This window comes from Saccostrea cucullata, unplaced genomic scaffold (genome assembly GCF_032062105.1).
Source record: "Saccostrea cucullata isolate Sc308-1 unplaced genomic scaffold, CSIRO_AGI_Scuc_v1 ctg3109, whole genome shotgun sequence".
Classification (NCBI taxonomy): Eukaryota; Metazoa; Mollusca; class Bivalvia; order Ostreida; family Ostreidae; genus Saccostrea; species Saccostrea cuccullata.
This window is the reverse complement of record NW_026937123.1, coordinates 57731-77579: the sequence shown is the minus strand read 5'-3', so window position 1 is coordinate 77579 and position 19849 is coordinate 57731. Positions and strand designations below refer to the sequence as shown.

The 19849-nt window shown below is 32.6% G+C and overlaps 1 protein-coding gene across 1 annotated transcript; it reads left to right on the top strand.

The window, feature by feature from the left end:
- Positions 1–4261: 4261 nt before the first annotated feature.
- Positions 4262–17767, top strand: LOC134247391 (B-cell receptor CD22-like; the record flags this gene model as incomplete). The annotated part of the gene is made up of 8 exons (XM_062729770.1): positions 4262–4537; positions 6509–6778; positions 8374–8649; positions 13071–13370; positions 13677–13949; positions 16116–16137; positions 16836–17077; positions 17542–17767. Coding segments are annotated over 8 exons (1763 nt in total), but the record flags the coding sequence as incomplete, so codon positions are not given.
- Positions 17768–19849: the final 2082 nt, after the last annotated feature.

Here is a 19849-nt window from a genome sequence, read left to right as displayed (position 1 = left end):
AAGGGTCCGCTCGACTTGTTACATTAATAACGGCTAAATCGAGGTCTCTTTTAAAAAAATAGCAATTATACGACGCAGCACAGTTAAGGTTACAAAAAGGAGGCGGAGCCTAATTTGTACGGGAAAACTTGACTATGACATCATACACAATATACGTCATACAACATTTCTTTAAAATACCACAAAATGAGTTTATCTGCTAATTTAACCAGTAAGAAATCATCAAACTACATAAAAACTTACTACAGCGTGTTGTTTTGTCGTTAGTTAAATCCCACATAACAAGTTATAAACCAGTCACTGATCGCAATACCCTTGTCAATATGACGTCATTTGTTACAACGTGACGTAGTTTGTATGCAGTGAGAGACAGATCAAGTAACATTTTCTCAACAAAATATGCATTCTCTGATTAAATAAAATATTATTTACAGATATTCTATGGGGCAATAACTTGAATTTAATGTCTTCTTCACTTTTTTATTAATATATTTTCTGTACATTACGTATTTAATTGACACTGCCGTATATTTGTATGCAAGTACATCGGAGGGTAATGTGGGGGGTCTAAATAAATCGATCTAGTGCAAGGGCATACACTCTATGGATCAAAGTAAGCTTTTATATTTCAACTATAGAACTATCCAGGTATCTGAAAAGTGCTGCGATCCTGATGAAATCTTAAAAACAATTTAATTATATCAATAATTTATGCCGCTGACCAGCAAAAAATATAGCATTCGGTCATACAAGTATAATTTTAACAATGAAATTGCAGAATTTAGACAGGATCGCAGCACTTTTTAGAAACTATAATGCGTGTTGAAAATATTTATATACTAAACTTGGAAATTTATCTTGGTTATGCCCTTGCACTAGTGACATTTATATGTAACATCAATACTTCAAGTCAATGTGCTAAAATCGCGTGACTGCCACATCACGTGACTAGTCTAAATATAAAATATAATCGTCCTCGATATGTAGTTATTAATCATAATTACAATTATCTAGTATAAATAATGTACTAAAAATAATCGCCATCCCGATTACGAATACATTTTTAAATACAAAATTTAGTTGATATTTCCATTGCGCACCTTAACTGTGCTGCGGAGGGTTGTTCGAAAAGTTTGTGGACGATATCTTTCTTCGTTATATAACTAACTAAAAATTTAAATCAAGCACAATATAATATGTAAAAATATGTGTTTTGTTGATGTGTAAAGTTTCATTTCATTGCATTTAACAGAAATCAATTTACTTCATTTTACAATCAACATGTTTTGTACCCTCGGAGCAAACTTAACGGCAATGTAACGTCAAAACATAGCGTCAAGAATTCCTAAAAAATGCTATCCCTATACATTTTACACAATATAATCCAATGCTCACTCATTAAATCCTTATCCAATACTTGACATTTATTTTTTTAAAAATTGCTCTCGTTGTATTATTTCCTTTGTTAAAATTTTAATTTCTTTTTTTACTCTTTGCTTTCTGAGGATTCGCAACTCTGAAGCGCCCATGTCTTTCCTTGACGTTCCAAATTTTTAAAGTTTTAAACCGTAGCTTCACAGATTGCCTTCATCCGATACAGAGTCTCTGTTACTCAAATATACAACCTGTACTATTTGTACACAAATGCACAACTCGCTTGTGACATATTTTCTTGATTCCTCCAACATTTTTAGAGTTTTTCCTGAGTAAAACACAAAACTGCATCGTTATCGGCTGCTCCGTGACGTTCTAAAACGTCATCTTTTTGGTATACGAATCTATGTAACAATTCTTAATTAGAATTTCTAGGTTGTTTTTCGTTTTGCTCCATTTTACATGTACAGAGAATATGACTACTGACATTATATTGTGTATTGTCTGTAACTTACTCAATTTTGACCTGCTCCGCGATCCGATTTTTGCATTTTTTAAAATCTGGATAAATTTTGAATAAGTCGTAATATTTTGGAAAATTGAATACATATCATTCCATTCATTTGGATTTATTGTAACAATATTTCTACCAAATTTGGATAATATATGACTTCAGATAAAAAAAGATATGACAGTTGTCTACGAACTTTTCGAACAACCCTCGTATAATAGAAACACGTGGTAAAGCAGCTAGTCGGAGAAAGGAAAGGTAAGTTTCTGTACACGGTACAGGACAAACACCACCAAATCTTTTCCCAAAGAATTCCATACAAAGTTGAGCCCCTTTCACTGATACATGTATTCAATTTAAAGGTAAGTTTCTGAACAGGGTACAAGACAAACACCACCAAATGTTTTCCCTAGGACTTCCATACAAAGTTGAGCCTCTGTCACTGATACATGTATTCAATTTTGGACAAATTACTTTCTTGTTGTGAAAGGTCGAGATCTTAAAGCAAAACATGCCAGAAAAATATACCATGGCGCGGCACTTTTACTTTCAAATTCCATTTATTTTCAACTAGTTAGCTAAAGGTGCGTTCAGCACCAAATGAAAATCTCTAACCAAGTGGATTTCTCCCTTCAAATCTTTCGCAAAGGAGCCTGATTCTTGATATGAGATTTTTATCACCTTTATTTCACTTGTCAAATACATAAGTAGTCTTTTCTGTTAATGACCAATCATGTGCCAGGTAACATTTTTTTCTCCGCATACCTGTGTGTGTTCAAAATTTCACTGTGTTTGTTTATGTGGGAGCTTTTCTTACAGCTGAGGCGCGAATAAATAGACGTGTCTTCTTCAGGACCACTACACTGCCATAATAATTGTACACTACATTGTGGAAGTGTCCTTTGCAACGTCATAATTGCTGCTGCACGTGCATCAATCCTCCTGCGAATAATGTTTAAAATCCAGTGAATACGAATATGAACTTCGAATAGTAGTACGTCGCATTAGAAACCGTTTGAATTTGCATAGATTTTGCATGAACTCTGATGGTCCAGAGGGTCTGTTTTAGGCAGGGCAAATCTTCGTTGTTTTCGAAGCATGAAAAGAAACACGGATTCATGTCCACTACGAAATGTAAATAAATATGTTATATACATCACTCAACAATTCTTCATCCACGAAATCCTTTCCCCTTGAACCAAAAGTTTTCCTCAAACAACAAAAATTACCCCCAAGAAAAAATGACTTTTGTTCATATTTATATAATAGTGTTGCATTATGCATGTACTATGCCTAAATAGTAGGCAGGGTTTGACACATGGTGCACGAGCCGGAGGCGCGTGCACTATGTGTCAAACCCTGCCTACTATTTAGGCATAGTACATGCATAATGCAACACTATTGTTATTATTATGCTGACTGTTGTAATTCTTTATGCGGCAATCCGTTTGACTTTTTCCTGTAAATATCGGTGCTAACACAGCGCACTTGCAAGAACTCATTCAAAATCTTCATGCTAAAATATTGGTTGCATGCTTAGTTATTTTCTCTAAATAAGTTGAGATTTTCTGTGCCAAAGCAACTCATCTTTATTTTCAGTTTTGGTAGTAAGACTTATTTGTTTGCAGACGTCGATTCTCATTGATAATTTTTCTTTTACATCCTTCAATCAAGCGTCATATTAAAAAGCGTTTTAATGACCCTAAGAAATCAGTTCATCTAACGATCTGTATGTAATTAGTTTGAAACTTTGTTGTATACATTAATCTAAGGTTCCTTAGAATAATATAACTGTTTTCAAATAATATTTTTCTATTTTTTCTTCTTGTGTCAATTGTATAAATTAAGTTTATATATTTGATAAAATTCCTCTAATTAGTGATCGTCTCTGTGGCGTAATCGATAAGGCATCGGACTGACAATCTCATGGTCGTGAGTTCGATCCCCGGCGTGTGCAATAAAGAATTTTATTCAGTAATTAAACCCGTGCTCTATTTCGGCATAGTATGTTTACGCTATATAAATCCTTAGACCACTATGCGAGAATAGTAGGGTATGGGTTATATAGAGACAAACTGACAGGAAGCATAATAATACCTAATATGTTATCCAACTGCACATGTGTTATACAAAAACATATTGCCTCCTTTTAAAAGTTTGCATGTACATACATGTATACCTCTGAGAACATTATTTGCCTACATATCAAAATTGTATAATATCGCTCAAAATAAGGTCTTTCCTGTAGACTTTTCAGGGAGCTCGAAACTTGACGGTGCCTATTGCAAAAACCGCCAGTGTCCACAAATTATAACAACCCTTAAATTTCTAAAGTAAAACCTGGTAAATTCCTAATATTTTCATTCATGTTTCTAGATAAACGACCACCTGAAGTAACCACCTGCACATTTAACCCATACCCGATCACTGAAGGTCATACAGCTACTTTAGCCTGTTCATTGACTGCTGCTAACCCAAGGGAAAGCATAAAATGGAGCTGGGTCAAGTCAGACCAACCTGATAATGTCTTCGAAACAGGTTCTACTTACTCAATACCCAATATCAAGAGAGGGCAAGCAGGGAGGTATGAGTGCAGGGCTACCAACTCTATAGGGACATCTGAGCCAGTAACGATTGAAATAGATGTTCAGTGTAAGTACTGATAAAAGTAAGTTTCTTCTCTTTGTACAATAAATATTCATTTCACTGGTTTGCACTAGTATAAAACGTAGCTTTTGATGTTATTTGAGAAATAAATTACTTCATAGGTTGATCATTTTTCTAAGCTCTTAAAATTCATTTAAATACCAGATATCAGAATAATAATTATTTTACCTATTTTGAAAACGATTTATTGGCTTCAACTTTTCTTATTAATCCCCCATCCGCTTGAAAATTGGGAGGGTATACAGTAAACGGGATGTCCGTCCAGATATATGTACGTCCGTCCGTCCGGATGTTACGCTTTGGGGTACCTATCTCATCCGAAACTCTACTCATACCTGAATGAAATTTAATGAGATTTTCACAGAATCTTTATTACATATTGCCACTGTGCACCTCCTATTTTACTTTTTGTTCCAAGACATGTTTTGGGTTTCCCATAACAAAACATGGACATTGCCATTATATTCATATGGGAGGCGTGGGTATCATTTAGTGAGCTCATTGCTCATAGTACATCTAGTTTATGTATAAAACAAATCATCTATTATCAGCACAATGTATTTGCATCTCCAAAAGTATTATTATCCTCAGAACAAGCTCTGAGAACGATCAACATTGAAACAAAGGTAGGAAACTGACGAATAAATAGATGTCACATGAATGTCAACAACCTCATTTACAGTCTGCATTTCGTAAATTCTGTCGTAACAATTTTGTTAGCAAATAGAATACATCATTGGGTAGTATCTTTGCTGACTTTCCTCATACTAATTGTTTAGGATTTGATTTTAAACTTAACCTAACAACGAAATGTTTTGTCTTCCTGATCAATCTCAAATATTTTAACCCTCTGAATATACCCTAAGAAAATAATATAGTTAACTAAAGTGATAACTTTGACACTCTGAAAACTTCGATTTACTATAGTAATAACTTTGATTCTAATTGCTATGGTGAATTCTTTTACACTTTGATTTACTATAATGATAACTATGAAAACTTTGATTTACCATAGTGATAACTATGAAAACTTTGAATTATTATTGTAAAACCTTTGATTTAATGAAAAGATAACCTTGAAAACTTTGATTTACTTTAGTGATAACTATGACACTATAGTGAGCACTATTGAAAACTTTGATTCAGAATTGTATTCATTTTGTTAAAAAAAAATAATAAACTTTGATTTACTATGGTGGATACTTTGACACTTTGATTTACTCTAGTGATAACTATAAAACTTTAATTTACCATAGTGATCACTATGAAAACGTTAATTTACTATGGTGAAAACTTTGATTTAATATAAAGATATGAAAACTTTGATTTGCTGTAGTGATAACTATGACACTATACTGTGCACTTATGATAACTTTGATTCAGTATAGTGTTCATTTTGACAAAATAGTGCATACCATGATCACTTTGATTTACTGTAATGATCAATTTTCACTATATCAATTTGAAAACTATGATATACTAATAGTGATTACTTTTATACTTTGATTTACTATAATAGTTAACTAAGTTTTGCAATAGTTAATTATAGTTAACTATAATATTACTTGTTAGGGATACAATGCATTGCGCTTAAATCATCCTTTAGATCTATTGTTTATTTCGTGTGCATCTTTAAGAACATCTAAATAATATTGAGTTATTCAGTGCAGGACTTAACAAACAAGAATGACAGTTCTCTAAATAAAATAATCACTAAGTGACATCCATCTAAGTTGTAGAAATATTTCGGATGTATATGTTCAAAAAGTAACTAGTATATTGAAAATCATACTAGCGGTTCGCTTTACACAGTTTCCTAAGGCTTTAATTAAGTTGCCAGATTTGGTCTTTATAATTTTTTGTCCCTTTTATTTCATATTTGCAATGTACATTATGTTATTTAAATTTCTACATGAATTTTTTGTTTATTTATCATAATTTCATTTATGTTTCCAGATAAACCTGAAGTAACCAGCACCACATCAAACCCATACCCGATAACAGAAGGTCATACAGCTACTTTAGCCTGTTCATTGACTGCTGCTAACCCAAGGGAAAGCATTAACTGGAGCTGGGTCAAGTCAGACGAACCTGATAATGTCCTCAAAACAGGTTCTACTTACTCAATACCCAATATCAAGAGAGGGCAATCAGGGAGGTATGAGTGCAGGGCTACCAACTCCATAGGGACATCTGAGCCAGTAACGATTGAAATAGATGTTCAATGTAAGTACTGATAAAAGTACGGTTCCTCTATTGACATCATCAAACTCCTGCCTTTGATTGATATACACTACCACACATGTTATTGAATTTTGAATAGCATTGAAATTGGTGTCTTTGTTGATAAACACTACATCTTGAAATAATCTATTCTGACTTGTTAACAGTAGTTGCCGGAGTAGCTCATTGATTTGAATGCAATGTTCAATTTACATTAACTTCATATGCAAGAAATACCCAAACATTTCTAATGAAAATTTATCAATATACATGTATAAGTGGAAATCTGCAAAAGGTCTTAAGACACAGATCTGATATTAATATTTTTTCAAACTCTCAATATATTTTCATGACTGATATGTTGATTTAGCATTTCATTTCATAATTCATCGAAGCTTCGAACTCTAGAGGCGCTTAAATCCCCACATTCCCACACTTTCATAAATTTTAACTTTAACAGTTTTACTTAAGAAAATTGATAATTTTCTTGCATATTAGTGAAAAATATTAAATCTTTAATCCAGAAAATTTAGAATAGATATGTGCGAAATCAAACTAAATCACTGTAATGTCAGACCATGCTCAATGTTGTGTACAGAGTTTAACAAATTAAATACATTCCTGAAACGTACACATTTTTTTAAACAGGACACTAGCTCTGTTATTGTTAATGTTTACGTTTCACCGAGTTTGTTCAATTCTTCAACTCTGCACACACCACTGGTTACGGACTCGTAGACCTGAGGTGTTGGTTTTGTTCTGGTCATTTCTACTAAGATTTTCTGGAGTATGGATTAAAATGTTTTTCATTAATACACAACAATATTGCTCCTTTCTTAGGTTTGAAGGATAAAAATAAATTTGCAAAGGTGTAATGATATGTCAATCGAACAACTCTGGAAATTTGAGGTTTCAATAACTTTTTAAAATTATTATAATTTCGAATGAAATGCCATATCAACATGCAAGTTTTGAAATTATGCAGAAAACTTGAGAAAATGTTAACATCAAATCTTCTTCTAAGCACCTTTAGTCATTAAATATATATATATATATTGTAATTTTTTGTCTTGAGTTACAGATCTATGCATATAAATATCCATTGCCGAATGTATAATATGCAAAGACCCTTTCATTTTTTATTTTAAGATCTGGCAGATGTTTGTTATTTTGTTAAAAAGGCGATTTTCTTTGGTTTTATCTAATATGCTATCAGAAAGAATAATGTTTGAGAAAAACATATAAACATTAAATGAGAGTGCGTAAATGTCATTAACTTTTTTAAAAGATTGTTTTTCTTTCTTAATACCTAGGTGACCCAGATAAATGATTTTATTAAGTTGCGGATAAGATTTACCCAAAGAAACCTACAGTTTGATTATTGAGTAATTAAATTATCTCTAGTTTGTAGTTTTCATTATGTCTTAAACTTAAATAAGTATCATACATTTTAATGAATCATGATTTATGTTCTAAAATTCAAAGCTTATAATGTGCGTTTTTAGATATTCGAGTAAACCTCAAAACAACACCTTAACAATATCACCTTGCTCAGTAAGGATAAATTCAATATTTGTATCTTTTATTCATGTTTTCAGATAAACCTGAGGTTTGTTCTACATGTACCACTCAAGGCTCATACAAGATTATAGAAGGTCAGACAGCGACTTTTATTTGCAAGTTGATAGCTGCCAATCCAAACACAGGCGTCACATGGAGATGGTTCAAAGCAGATCTGCCCAGTAATATCCTACATAGCGGACCTACTTTCACTCTGCCAAATATTCAAAGAGAACAGTCAGGGACTTACTGGTGTACAGCTTCTAACATCATTGGTATATCTTATCCAGTTACAATACATGTAGCTGTGCAAGGTGAGTTTTGAAGTCCTTTTGGACACCAACATTTTAGAAAAGAAAACAAATACATAGGTAGCGACATTTTCGTAGAAACGAAGGGATTCTTTAGTTTTCTGTTTGCGTATAAAATGGTATAGTGCATTTTCCCCTTTCATATTATTTCACATAATTCATACTTTTTGATTGCATCAAACGTTTTACATGTATACATGTACGAGGTAAGAAATCAAAATAATTCCTTTACAATTCAAGCATAATTAAAAAGTTCATCTTGGAGACAAAAAATAGACAAGAAGACATGGGTTTTACGTGTAAATCTGTGGTACATTTATAATCAGTATGAGTGTTCTCTCTAACTCATCAATGCAATTCAGTCACTTTATGACATATACATTTCAATACATTTACAAAGACGTTAATGATAATCTAACAACCAAGCTCTATGATGAACGTGATGACTTAAATATTTCTCTTCTATCGTCAATTTCCCTTACCTCTTCAACAATATAACTTCATCACCTGTATACGGGGTTTAGGTATAGATCTCAGTTGATTCAATGCGTAAGAGCATGCTCTACGTTTGAACAATTTCTAAAACGTAGTAAATTACTGACAAACAAGTTGATGAAACAAGAATATCAGAAGTCTTGTTCTCAGTCATCATTTCGTAATTTTTGAGGTCCGTGTTTGCTCTGCTCCTGTTATGTATTGTTTTAAGGACTTTCAATCTTGAATATTGTGTGTTATCTCCATATGTTTCATATTATGGTCAATACAATAACATTGTCAGAAAAAAACAATGTATTATTGAGTCAAATGCTGACTGACATTTTTTCATACTTATTGTTAGTCCATTATTTATACACTGAATTGACGACATATTTTCCCATTATTTCGCGATCATGACAAGGACGCAGTACAGTTACGCTATTAATGGAAAGATCGGCGATTTTTTAAGGTAAAAAATACATACTTTATAAGGATGGGCGATTCTTTTTAGGACTTCTTTGATATAAAAAAAAAATAAAATGTGGATCAAATCAACATTCTGAGGACATTTAGATTTTTTAAAACTTTTCATGTGATGTCGAAGTCACACGATTGTAGCAATTATACTTGCAGTTTAGAGGTCATCTATAAATTTCAATATTGTAAGTTAAAAATCTTAGTTTAATTTATAATTCTTTACAACACTATATGTAGTTTGCGAAAAGTACTGCGATATACTACATATATAGATTCCCTTATTTAATTGCTAGAATTTGATTTGTTGGACGACAGGCTGAATATTTTGCTGGTCAACTACATTAAATATAGCTATAATTAATTTATTTGCAAGATTTCATGAAGTTCGCAGCATTTTTCAAATATTATAATGCTTCTTGAGTTTATGAATAAAAACTTGGCGAGGTACATTGAGGGTATGCCCATGCAAAAATTTAAAATCGATTTATTATGGCCCTTTGATTACTTTTTCAATAAATCTACATACAAACATTGACAGTATCAATTGTCCGGAGAATGTACGGACATTATAAAAATAGAAATAGCCTCTCACTGTGTACAAATTGCGTAATATTTTTGCGAGATGACGTCACAGTGACAAGTGCATTGCGATCGATGAATCGTTTGAATATCGTTGTGTGAGATTTAACAAACAACAAACCTGCATGTAATAGTATTTAAGTAGTCTACAGCTATCCAGCAGTTTAAAATAGCAAATAATTTCATTTTGTGGTATTTTGAAGACCTTATATAATGTGTGACATCATAGTAAACATTTCCCGTATAAATAAGGCCCCGACTCCTTACTGTAACCTTAACTGTGTTGCGGAGCGCACGGCGGGTGTGACCGGTCGGCAGGGAATGCTATCTCCTCCATGGCACCTGATCCCACCTCTGATGTTTTTGAGGTCGATCCGGGTTTGCCTTGCTCTTATTTTTTTGTATTGTTTTATGGCCTTTTGATCTTGAATACTGTTCCTTATCTCCATATATTTCATTTAGAGACCTTTCGTTTCCTTTTTTTTTAAGAATTTTAATTTTTTATCTAGCAATTTCAGGGTTTATTATGTCGCCCCGAACGAAGTCGGGCGACATATTGCGATTATACGCATGTTTTTGTTCTCCAGGCTGTTTCTCGTAGATGGCTGGGACAATCTTCCTGAAACTTTCCTCAAAGGAGGATCACTGGTTGTAATTGTGTTGTGTGGTCATTCATTTACAAAATGGCTACCGTTGCCATGGAAACCTGCAAAAAGCGACGAATTTTGTCCGCCAGTGTTCTATCTGGTCCCTTGAACATTCTTCATGAAATTTTATTTATGTAATGATTAGTATCTGTAATTATGCTCATTGGATTTAAAAGTTGCAAATAGTCAACAGTTTCCATGGAAACAGGGGAAAAGTGAAAAATCTTTAACTTTGATTTTTAAATCAAAGTACTGAATGGACTGATAAGAGTTGATGGTTGTCCAAGCTAAGCTAATGGGTATTGTTTTAGTGAAGAAAAATGAAAGTTTTGTCCAGTTCGGGGCGACATACGCTATTGCTTTCAATAGCAGACTTTCTAGTTATGTTTTTTATTTCTAAAAACTTAAATATATTTTCAATAGCTTTATTTCTGAATGTACCAGGGCTCGAGCTGTGATTCGCCATTGTCGCCAATTGCGAATTTTTTTCAAAAGTGGCGAAAAGAAATTCATAAGTGGCGAAAATGAATTTTTTAGATGTACCATGTACAAAATTTGTGTAGTCCTGGTTAGCTCCTTTGTTTATTTAATGTACACAGATAAGTCCCATTGTTTACTTAATGCAGCAGAGGTGTGAAAACTGAAACCTACATGTAGGAAATCACGTCTCGCTTGAACGAACACAGCTGACTAGGTAACTAGCCTGGAGCAATAAAGGGTTACATAATTGCTTGAAATAATATAATTAAACAATTGGATTAAACAAGGGGGAATAAAGTGTTATTGGGAGATGAAGTTAGTAAATAAAAGATTTTTATCAACAAAATCTGGATCTATGAAGATCGTTTTTTTTAAACCGAAAGTAGGGAAACATGACGAAAATGGTAAAGAATGGCTTCAAATTTTACCTACTGAAAATTGAAAAATGTGTACATTAATTTACCATTAACTGACAAAGAGTGAAAAAGAAATTAGTTGGGAAACAGAATTATCTTTAGTTAGTAATTTACACTGAATTATTTACAATAACATGAGCTTGCATATTAAACCCTGGAGTCTCAAGTTGTTAAAATAAAGTCAAGTTTCAAACCTAATTTTCATTACTTATTAATTTATTTCTTTTCAAAATGAATTAATGAAATGATGAAAATTTCCATTTTTAGAAAATATCATATTTTTACTAGGTCTGTAGCAACCCCCCCCCCTCCCCTCCTTCCCAGGCGAAAAAAAATAATCAAGAAGACATTTTCTGTCAAGAGTTGGCTGATAGCAATACAATATTAAATTAATTATGTAATTCCAACATTATTTTTTTCTTTTTTTAAATGGATACTACCATAAGCTTTAAATATTACAATTTTAAAACAATGTCTGTGTCAGATAAACATAATAAAAAAACTTAATAACAAAAAGTGCATTGCATTGTCGAGAAATCAGATGTAAGTATGCCTTTCCTTAAAGCTTGTGTCGCGAAAAGTGGCGAAAAATATTTTCGGTCTAGTGGGAGCCCTGGAATGTACACATACTAGCAAAGAGATGACAAAATCAAAATTTGTGACACCGTAAGGAGTTCGAATTCGAGTCCCCATTGGAGGATTTTCAATCTTTTTCAAGTCTTAAATGGCATTTCTCTGTTTGAGGACATGTAAGGTAGTTTTGCATTTTAAAAATAATTTCAATCAGTGTTTCTGAATAAACCTTTCATAATCTTTGTTGAAAGACTATCGAACATAAACTTATACGAAAGTTACATTCAAGTATAAAAGATACATGAAAAATATGGAGATAACGAACAGTATTTAGTATCAAAGTCGATAAAACAATACAAAATAGGAGCAGAGGAAACATGGACCTCCGGAACATCAGAGGTGGTATCAGGTGCCATGGAGGAGTGAGCATCCCCTGCTGACCTGTCACATCTGCCCTGTGCTCCATGTCATGATCGGGAGATAACGGAAAAATCCGTCGCCAATTCAAAGTATAAATTATGGACTAAGAATTAGTATGAAAAACGTCAGTCAGCATTTGACTTAATGATTGTATCGACTATAGAACGTACAAAGTGATGACGTTAAACAAAATTAATGGGGTAATCAAGCATACTCCACTGAAGAAAAGTTAATCTGAAAAGCGCTAGCTGCCCTAGCATTAGGAAAAGTGTCTAGCTATTATTTCTTTTTGTCGTTGTAAACATTGTAAAGTTTCTATTATTACAAATATATTACATAATGTCTTTTTCTTCAGATATTCCTGCAATTACTATTCAAGGATACTTGGAAGTTGTATGTGGAGAAACAGCATGTATTAAAGCGGAGATACAACAAGAGCACAGCTGGTCAACGACTTGGTACAGAGTGACCGGTGGCACTTTAAAACAGATTGATTCAGATACAAACAAATATGCCAAAACCACCAATAGAAAACTGGTAATACAGAGAGTATCGAAAGATGACCAGGGCGAATACCAGGCCATTATAACAGGAAACCCATTTGGACAGTATTTGAAGGTTTCAAGCGAAGTGTTTACATTAAAGATACTAGGAGGTATTGTTTTCTCGACATCGATATATAAAGAAAAATGTTAATTTATGAAATTAAGTAAAAATATTGGTCATTTTATTTACTAGTTTAAGTTAGTTCTTATTTACTTACATAATGAATAGATAAAAAGAACTAAGTCTTAAGATTATATTAGAGTTTCTAATTTGTTGTGTCAATTTATTTTAATTTTTAAAAAAAAGAATTAAAGTCGAAGTAAACGTTGAATTATGTATATTTTTATCTGGTGTTGCAAAAATCATGCTGCATGACAGACACCCCTTTTTAATGTCAAAACTCTTCAAATCACAGAGCGACCAATTCTTCAAAAGTTAGAAGCTTCACTGCAAAGAGAGGGAATAAGCTTTCATTACGAGTATGAAGTTTTACAAGGATCTCCGAAGGCTAACTGCATTACTTGGACAAGAAATGGCGAAACTCTCATCATAGATCATGATAAGTACATTGGTGGGGATATAAAAAACAACTCTCTGACAATAAAATTCCCCACAATGCAGGATATTGGAAAATACACGTGTACTATCAGTAACGCAGTTGGTGCTGTATCAAAGTCGCTAATTATAGGTTAGTCACGTATATAAATATATATATATATATATATATATATATATATATATATATATATATATATATAAAGCACAAATTACAACAACTCTTAAACTAATATAACTGCCCTAAGTGAAGGAATATTAATATAGAAAGCACAGAGAAATTCACTTTTACAAGGATACTCACTTCCGCCCCAGCCCGGGGTTGAACTCGCGACCTACGGAATCTGTCTCCTAGTCCTAGCAGTATAGGAACAGCGCGTTAGACCGCTCGGCTATCTAGGCAAGTCATTTAAACTTGCTTTCGATGCCGATGGAATTCTCACAACGCTGCCCTACACTACACGGTCATTGAGAATGGAAGTGAGATACAGTTATTTGGACATTAGTTCAACCCCGGGCTGGGGCGGAAGTGAGTATTCCTGTAAAAGTGAATTTCTCTGTGCTTTCTATATTAATATTCCTTCACTTAGGGCAGTTATATTAGTTTAAGAGTTGTTGTAATTTGTGCTTTATAAATAAAATTAATTTCATCACAACATGTATTGGTAACAATCCTCTAAAAACTAATGTCCAAATAACTGTATCTCACTTCCATTCTCAATGACCGTGTAGTGTAGGGCAGCGTTGTGAGAATTCCATCGGCATCGAAAGCAAGTTTATTAACTTGCCTAGATAGCCGAGCGGTCTAACGCGCTGTTCCTATACTGCTAGGAGACAGATTCCGTAGGTCGCGAGTTCAACCCCGGGCTGGGGCGGAAGTGAGTATCCTTGTAAAAGTGAATTTCTCTGTGCTTTCTATATATATATATATATATATATATATATATTTGAAATATGAAATTTTATTCTCGAAGTCTTCCATGAACTTAATTTTTAAACACGTAAATTATTACTTATGACAGAGTTGCTGATGCTTTAAAAAAAAAGAGCTGAGAAAATTAATTTACTTGCATTTAACCACCATTTTGTTACATATTGAGAGCATTTTCGGTCTTGGTTATCTTTGTATTCAATCTATATGGAGAAGCCTGACAATTTAACTTTCTAAGAATTAATAATTTTTTTAAGGATTGGAATTTCACAAGTATTTTTCTATGTTAGAATTTTAATTATGTTTGTATGTAATTATTCTAAGGAGTATTCTTACAGTTTATAATAGTAATTCTGAAGTGTTTTTTGTAATTCATCGCACCAATGTGTTTCCCAGAGCACTTTACAATATATTGAGCGTGTGCGCCCATTTCAGTAAAAGTGTCTCAAACACAAGCAAGATAAAATTTAAAGGAAAAAAAAACATAAAAATGTTCCTAGTCTTTATCAAAGTATAGCGTAATATTTTCAGAAAAAGTTGGTTGGTGTTTGCATCAAAACTTAATTTCTTTTCATAATGAAGACTCACTATATGCAGATCATAAAGATCTAAATATATCGTGTTTTTCTAAGGCAATGACCATTTTGGCCAAACCTGTAAATAGAACTAGACTCATATTCATGTCATAAAAAAATAAGACAATTATCAATTTCGTGCATCTGGTTACCTAGAGGACCAGAAATAAAGAATAAGTTTTACTGATAAATTCAGGCATGTTGTATCGTTTTTAAATTAGAAAAAGAAAAATTGTAAAAATCCGAAATCCTATTCCTTCAGTAGTGGTGGGTACTCGCTTGCGTTTACATTTTCAACTTTGAAGTGTGGCGTCTAGGTAAAGAAATTTTGCTTTTCGTAAGCCTGTTAGTCGCCTGTGAGAAATACCCAGTAAATTAACAAAGATTAAGATGAAAGGTCTAATTTGAAGTTATTTGCGAAGAGTCAATCGACCTCTCAATGTACATTTTCCAATAAAATATGACAAACTTAGTCCCATCTTTAAATCGATGGGTTCTTGAAGAACGTTGGCTTCTTGTCCATTTATATTAATTATTAGTAGATGGGTTATAGTTAATTATAATCATACAAATTCTACCTCATAAATATCAAAGGCCAGAAAGAAAGTTTTTTTTCAAATATGTACTAATTTCGGGTAAGACAATATACTCGAACAATTTAAGCCTTTCTTTCAGTACTTTCAGGTTTTTGAATATTATAAACGGGCATGAAATAATTATTTATAAGGACCTCTTGCACTTTCAGTTTTTTAAAGTGTCATTAATATTCATGAAAGTTTTCTTTTATTTTTAGATGAGGACCTTTTAATTGGAAGGTACTACTCATCCTATCAATCGATTTTCATATTGTACACTGATTACTCTTTTTATTTTACAACCCAACTAAAATAATATTTACATTAAGAGATAAATAATTCTCGTATTAAATATATTTTAACTTCTTAAATAAATCATGAACAGCCATGTCAATTGTGTAAAATTTAATTACAGTAAAACTCGTTTACTACGAACACGGATAAAGCGAATTCACGGATATAGCGAAGTTTCTTGGGGTCCCCGGCAAAACTCTTAACAATTCTTTGTAGTATTTTACGGTTATAACGAACTCAGATATAGCGAATCTACGGATATAGCGAACTAATTTTGAATCCCGTAGAGGTTAAAAATAATGAAATTTACATGTTTTATAACGAATTTTTTAAAAATCTGAACGGTAGACATATTGACCTGACTTTAATTTTAGTAAGTATTTTCAAATGAAATTCAATTTGTAATGAAAACTTCAATTAGTCACGGTATGCCTTTTAATAATTGTTTCCCTACAATATTCGGTTGTAATCATTGAAGGAAAACGTGCATATCGCGAGTTCGCTGTAGACACTTACACGAATTCGTTATACGGATACAACGAATTACGGATATAGCGAATTAAATTCACAGGTCCCCAGGACTTCGCTATAACCGAGTTTTACTGTATAAAAATGAAATAAGGTCTGAGTTTATTTCTTCATAGATGGGCAAGCAACTTGAAATTGGCTAATGTCGGAAAATGGAACAACTTGGTCGGTTCACCACCAACTTCAGATTTAGAAAGTATTAAGAAAGCTTTAAATAACAGTGATCCTCCTCAGGAAGTAACAGAAAAACTCATGGAGAACTCCACTGAACGTAATTGGCCAACTGGACTTCATACTCGTCAAAAAAGGGAAGAAAATTCAGAATTGTTTGAGCGATTCAAAACAAGGAAAATAAAAGGTATTATGTAAGTCAAGAACGATAACCGTCATTTGCTATAAATACTCCAAATAAACAAAGTGCTATTGCTTCTGACCAATCAAATATATAACGTCATGTAGACAAACAAATATGAAAAAATGACAAAAACAGGTGGTTTCAAACATTTAGCTAGAAGAATTTTTGGGAAAAAAATGTATCATTTGTAAACTATATGCATATTTAGGAGTAGATAAAGTATAATAAACAATTCTACCATGAACAGACAAAACTTAAACGGCTTTGAATAAAGTTTGGGTTGGATTAATACCTTTCACTACGATATAGCAATCCCAAACGGCATGGGTATTTCTGATATACCGTGGTATATATAAATTTTTATTGTTTTCTAAAATTGCATCAAATCAATCTAGCTTTTGGAATGCGTGGTAAAGATTTTATCCATTTAAAATAGAAATGTATAATTATTCATCGTTGAATTTCAGGCAAGCAGGCCGTGGTTATTTTGTTCTTTGAAAATAAGCATATGCCAGAAGATCTGATAAAGAAGCCAGGAATCGTCATCACATTTTGTGGAGGAGTGAAATAAATGGTACATTACATGATTGAAGAAAGCTCACAGTTTAATCTAGATGTATTACATCACAACTTATAATGCAGATGTCAACTATTCGGAATTAGAAGTCATAAATATTTTTTTCTGTGAATATTTTTTTCCTTCTGATTTTATTTTTCAAATTTGTAATTAATAAAATTTCTTATATTTTATTCCCAAGTGATGGGAATCTTACTTCAGACTTGTACATGTACACAAAATGAAAATACTGCATAATATTAAAATCTAAGTAAAAAATATTTCATATAAAAATCCACTTGCAAGAGTCACTTTTCCAAATTCCCAAAGACCCAAAACACAAAAGAATGTTTGAACATCTAAAATTCAGAATAAAGCTTTCAATTTCCTGCGTATATATTAAAAATAATAAAAATAAAAACCATCACAAATACAGTACGAGGGCTGTTCGCAAATTATTGAGACATTTACTTTTACTCCGTAAAGGGCGGAGATAAATTCCTGAAAATTCGTCAACATTTTATAAAGAACGTTTAAAACAATTATACAAATTTTTTATTCATAGGATAATTAGATAAGTTCCGGTGAATTATGAACATGCGTATGTCTATCGACTTGGAGCAGCATCGCAACGTCAATTCAACGTCACATATCAGCCGGAGATGTTTTCGCATGTGAATCGATCGGGAAGCGTTTCCTCTTCTCTGTTTGTTATCATATATAACATTACAAAAATCAACCTGTCTCCTTTTAAAACTATTCTTTTTAAATATATGTGCTGTTGGTACTGTTGTGAGATGTGTATTGTTTCATTATGTATATAATTAGTAACATTAAGTTTCTTGAACATTCCAGAGTGGTCAGTCAACATGTTTGGTCATTTGATCTAGAACATTCTTAAATTTTGTGTATGTCCAGATTGTTCCAGTAATATCATGTTTTAACAATTTCTAGAATATTCTAGATTTATGATACTATATAAATACCCTGTCAATTCGATGCATATACAATACTTTGTCGTATAAGCACTATTGAGATATAACTGGGATATATATTTTCACTGGGACATTGTGTGCAGATACGGACACTTTGATGTATGTATTTTTAGATTCTTGCTAAGTTTGTACTTTAGGTTTGATATATTTATTATATATTACTGTAAATAAATTATTGTTAAGTTCAAATTGTGTTATTGATCTTTGCTGGCATTTCGGGTAATTCTGACCCATAACAGAATTGGGGGCTCGTCCGGGATAAAGAATTTCTTGCACTTTTGCAGTTTATTGTCAGAATTTTGTTTATTGAACCGCAAATTTGATTATAAGCCAGCAGAAATCAACATGGTGTTTTCGGTCACAGACTTTCTTAGTTCACCAAGTGTTCAGGTTTTTGATACGTTAAAAAAGGATGACTTGATCGCATTAGGTTTGCATTTTGGGTTAGATATTAAATCCTCTCAGAGAAAGCAAGACATTAGAATTAAGGTTGCAAACAAACTAGTAGAAGAAAACGTCTTTGGAAAATACGATCGTCCAGAATATACAGTTAAATCAGAGTTAGGCTCTTATAAAATGGCAGAATATCAGTTTCAAGTAGAGTTAGAGAAAATGCGATTAGAAAGAGAAAAATTAGAAAGAGAAGAACGAGAGCGTGAACGAAAATTTGAATTAGACAAATTAGCAGCAGAAAGAGAAGAGCGAGAAAGAGACCGTGCAATGAACTTTGAATTAGAGAAATTAAAATTACAAAACCAACCAGAACCGTCAGTTGTCAAAACTGAATTTGACGCAGCAAAAAATATCAGATTAGTTCCAAAATTTGAAGAAAAATCTGTAGACAAATATTTTCCCCAATTTGAAAAGGTCGCAGAGAATCTTAAATGGCCACGAAATGTTTGGTCAACAATGTTACAAAGTGTACTGGCTGGAAAAGCGGCTGAGGTATACTCTGCACTAGGGGTAGTTGAGAGTTCAGATTATGAGAAGGTCAAAGCAGCAATATTAAAAGCATATGAATTAGTACCTGAAGCGTATAGACAAAAGTTCAGAAAATATAGTTTGATAATCAAACATTTGTTGAATTTTCACGAGAGAAAGAAGATTTATTCGATCACTGGTTTAGATCTAAGAAACTTGATAAAACTTTTGCTAATTTGCGCCAAGTCATCCTGGTAGAAGAGTTTAAGGAATGTGTTCCTCAAGATTTGAAAACACATTTAG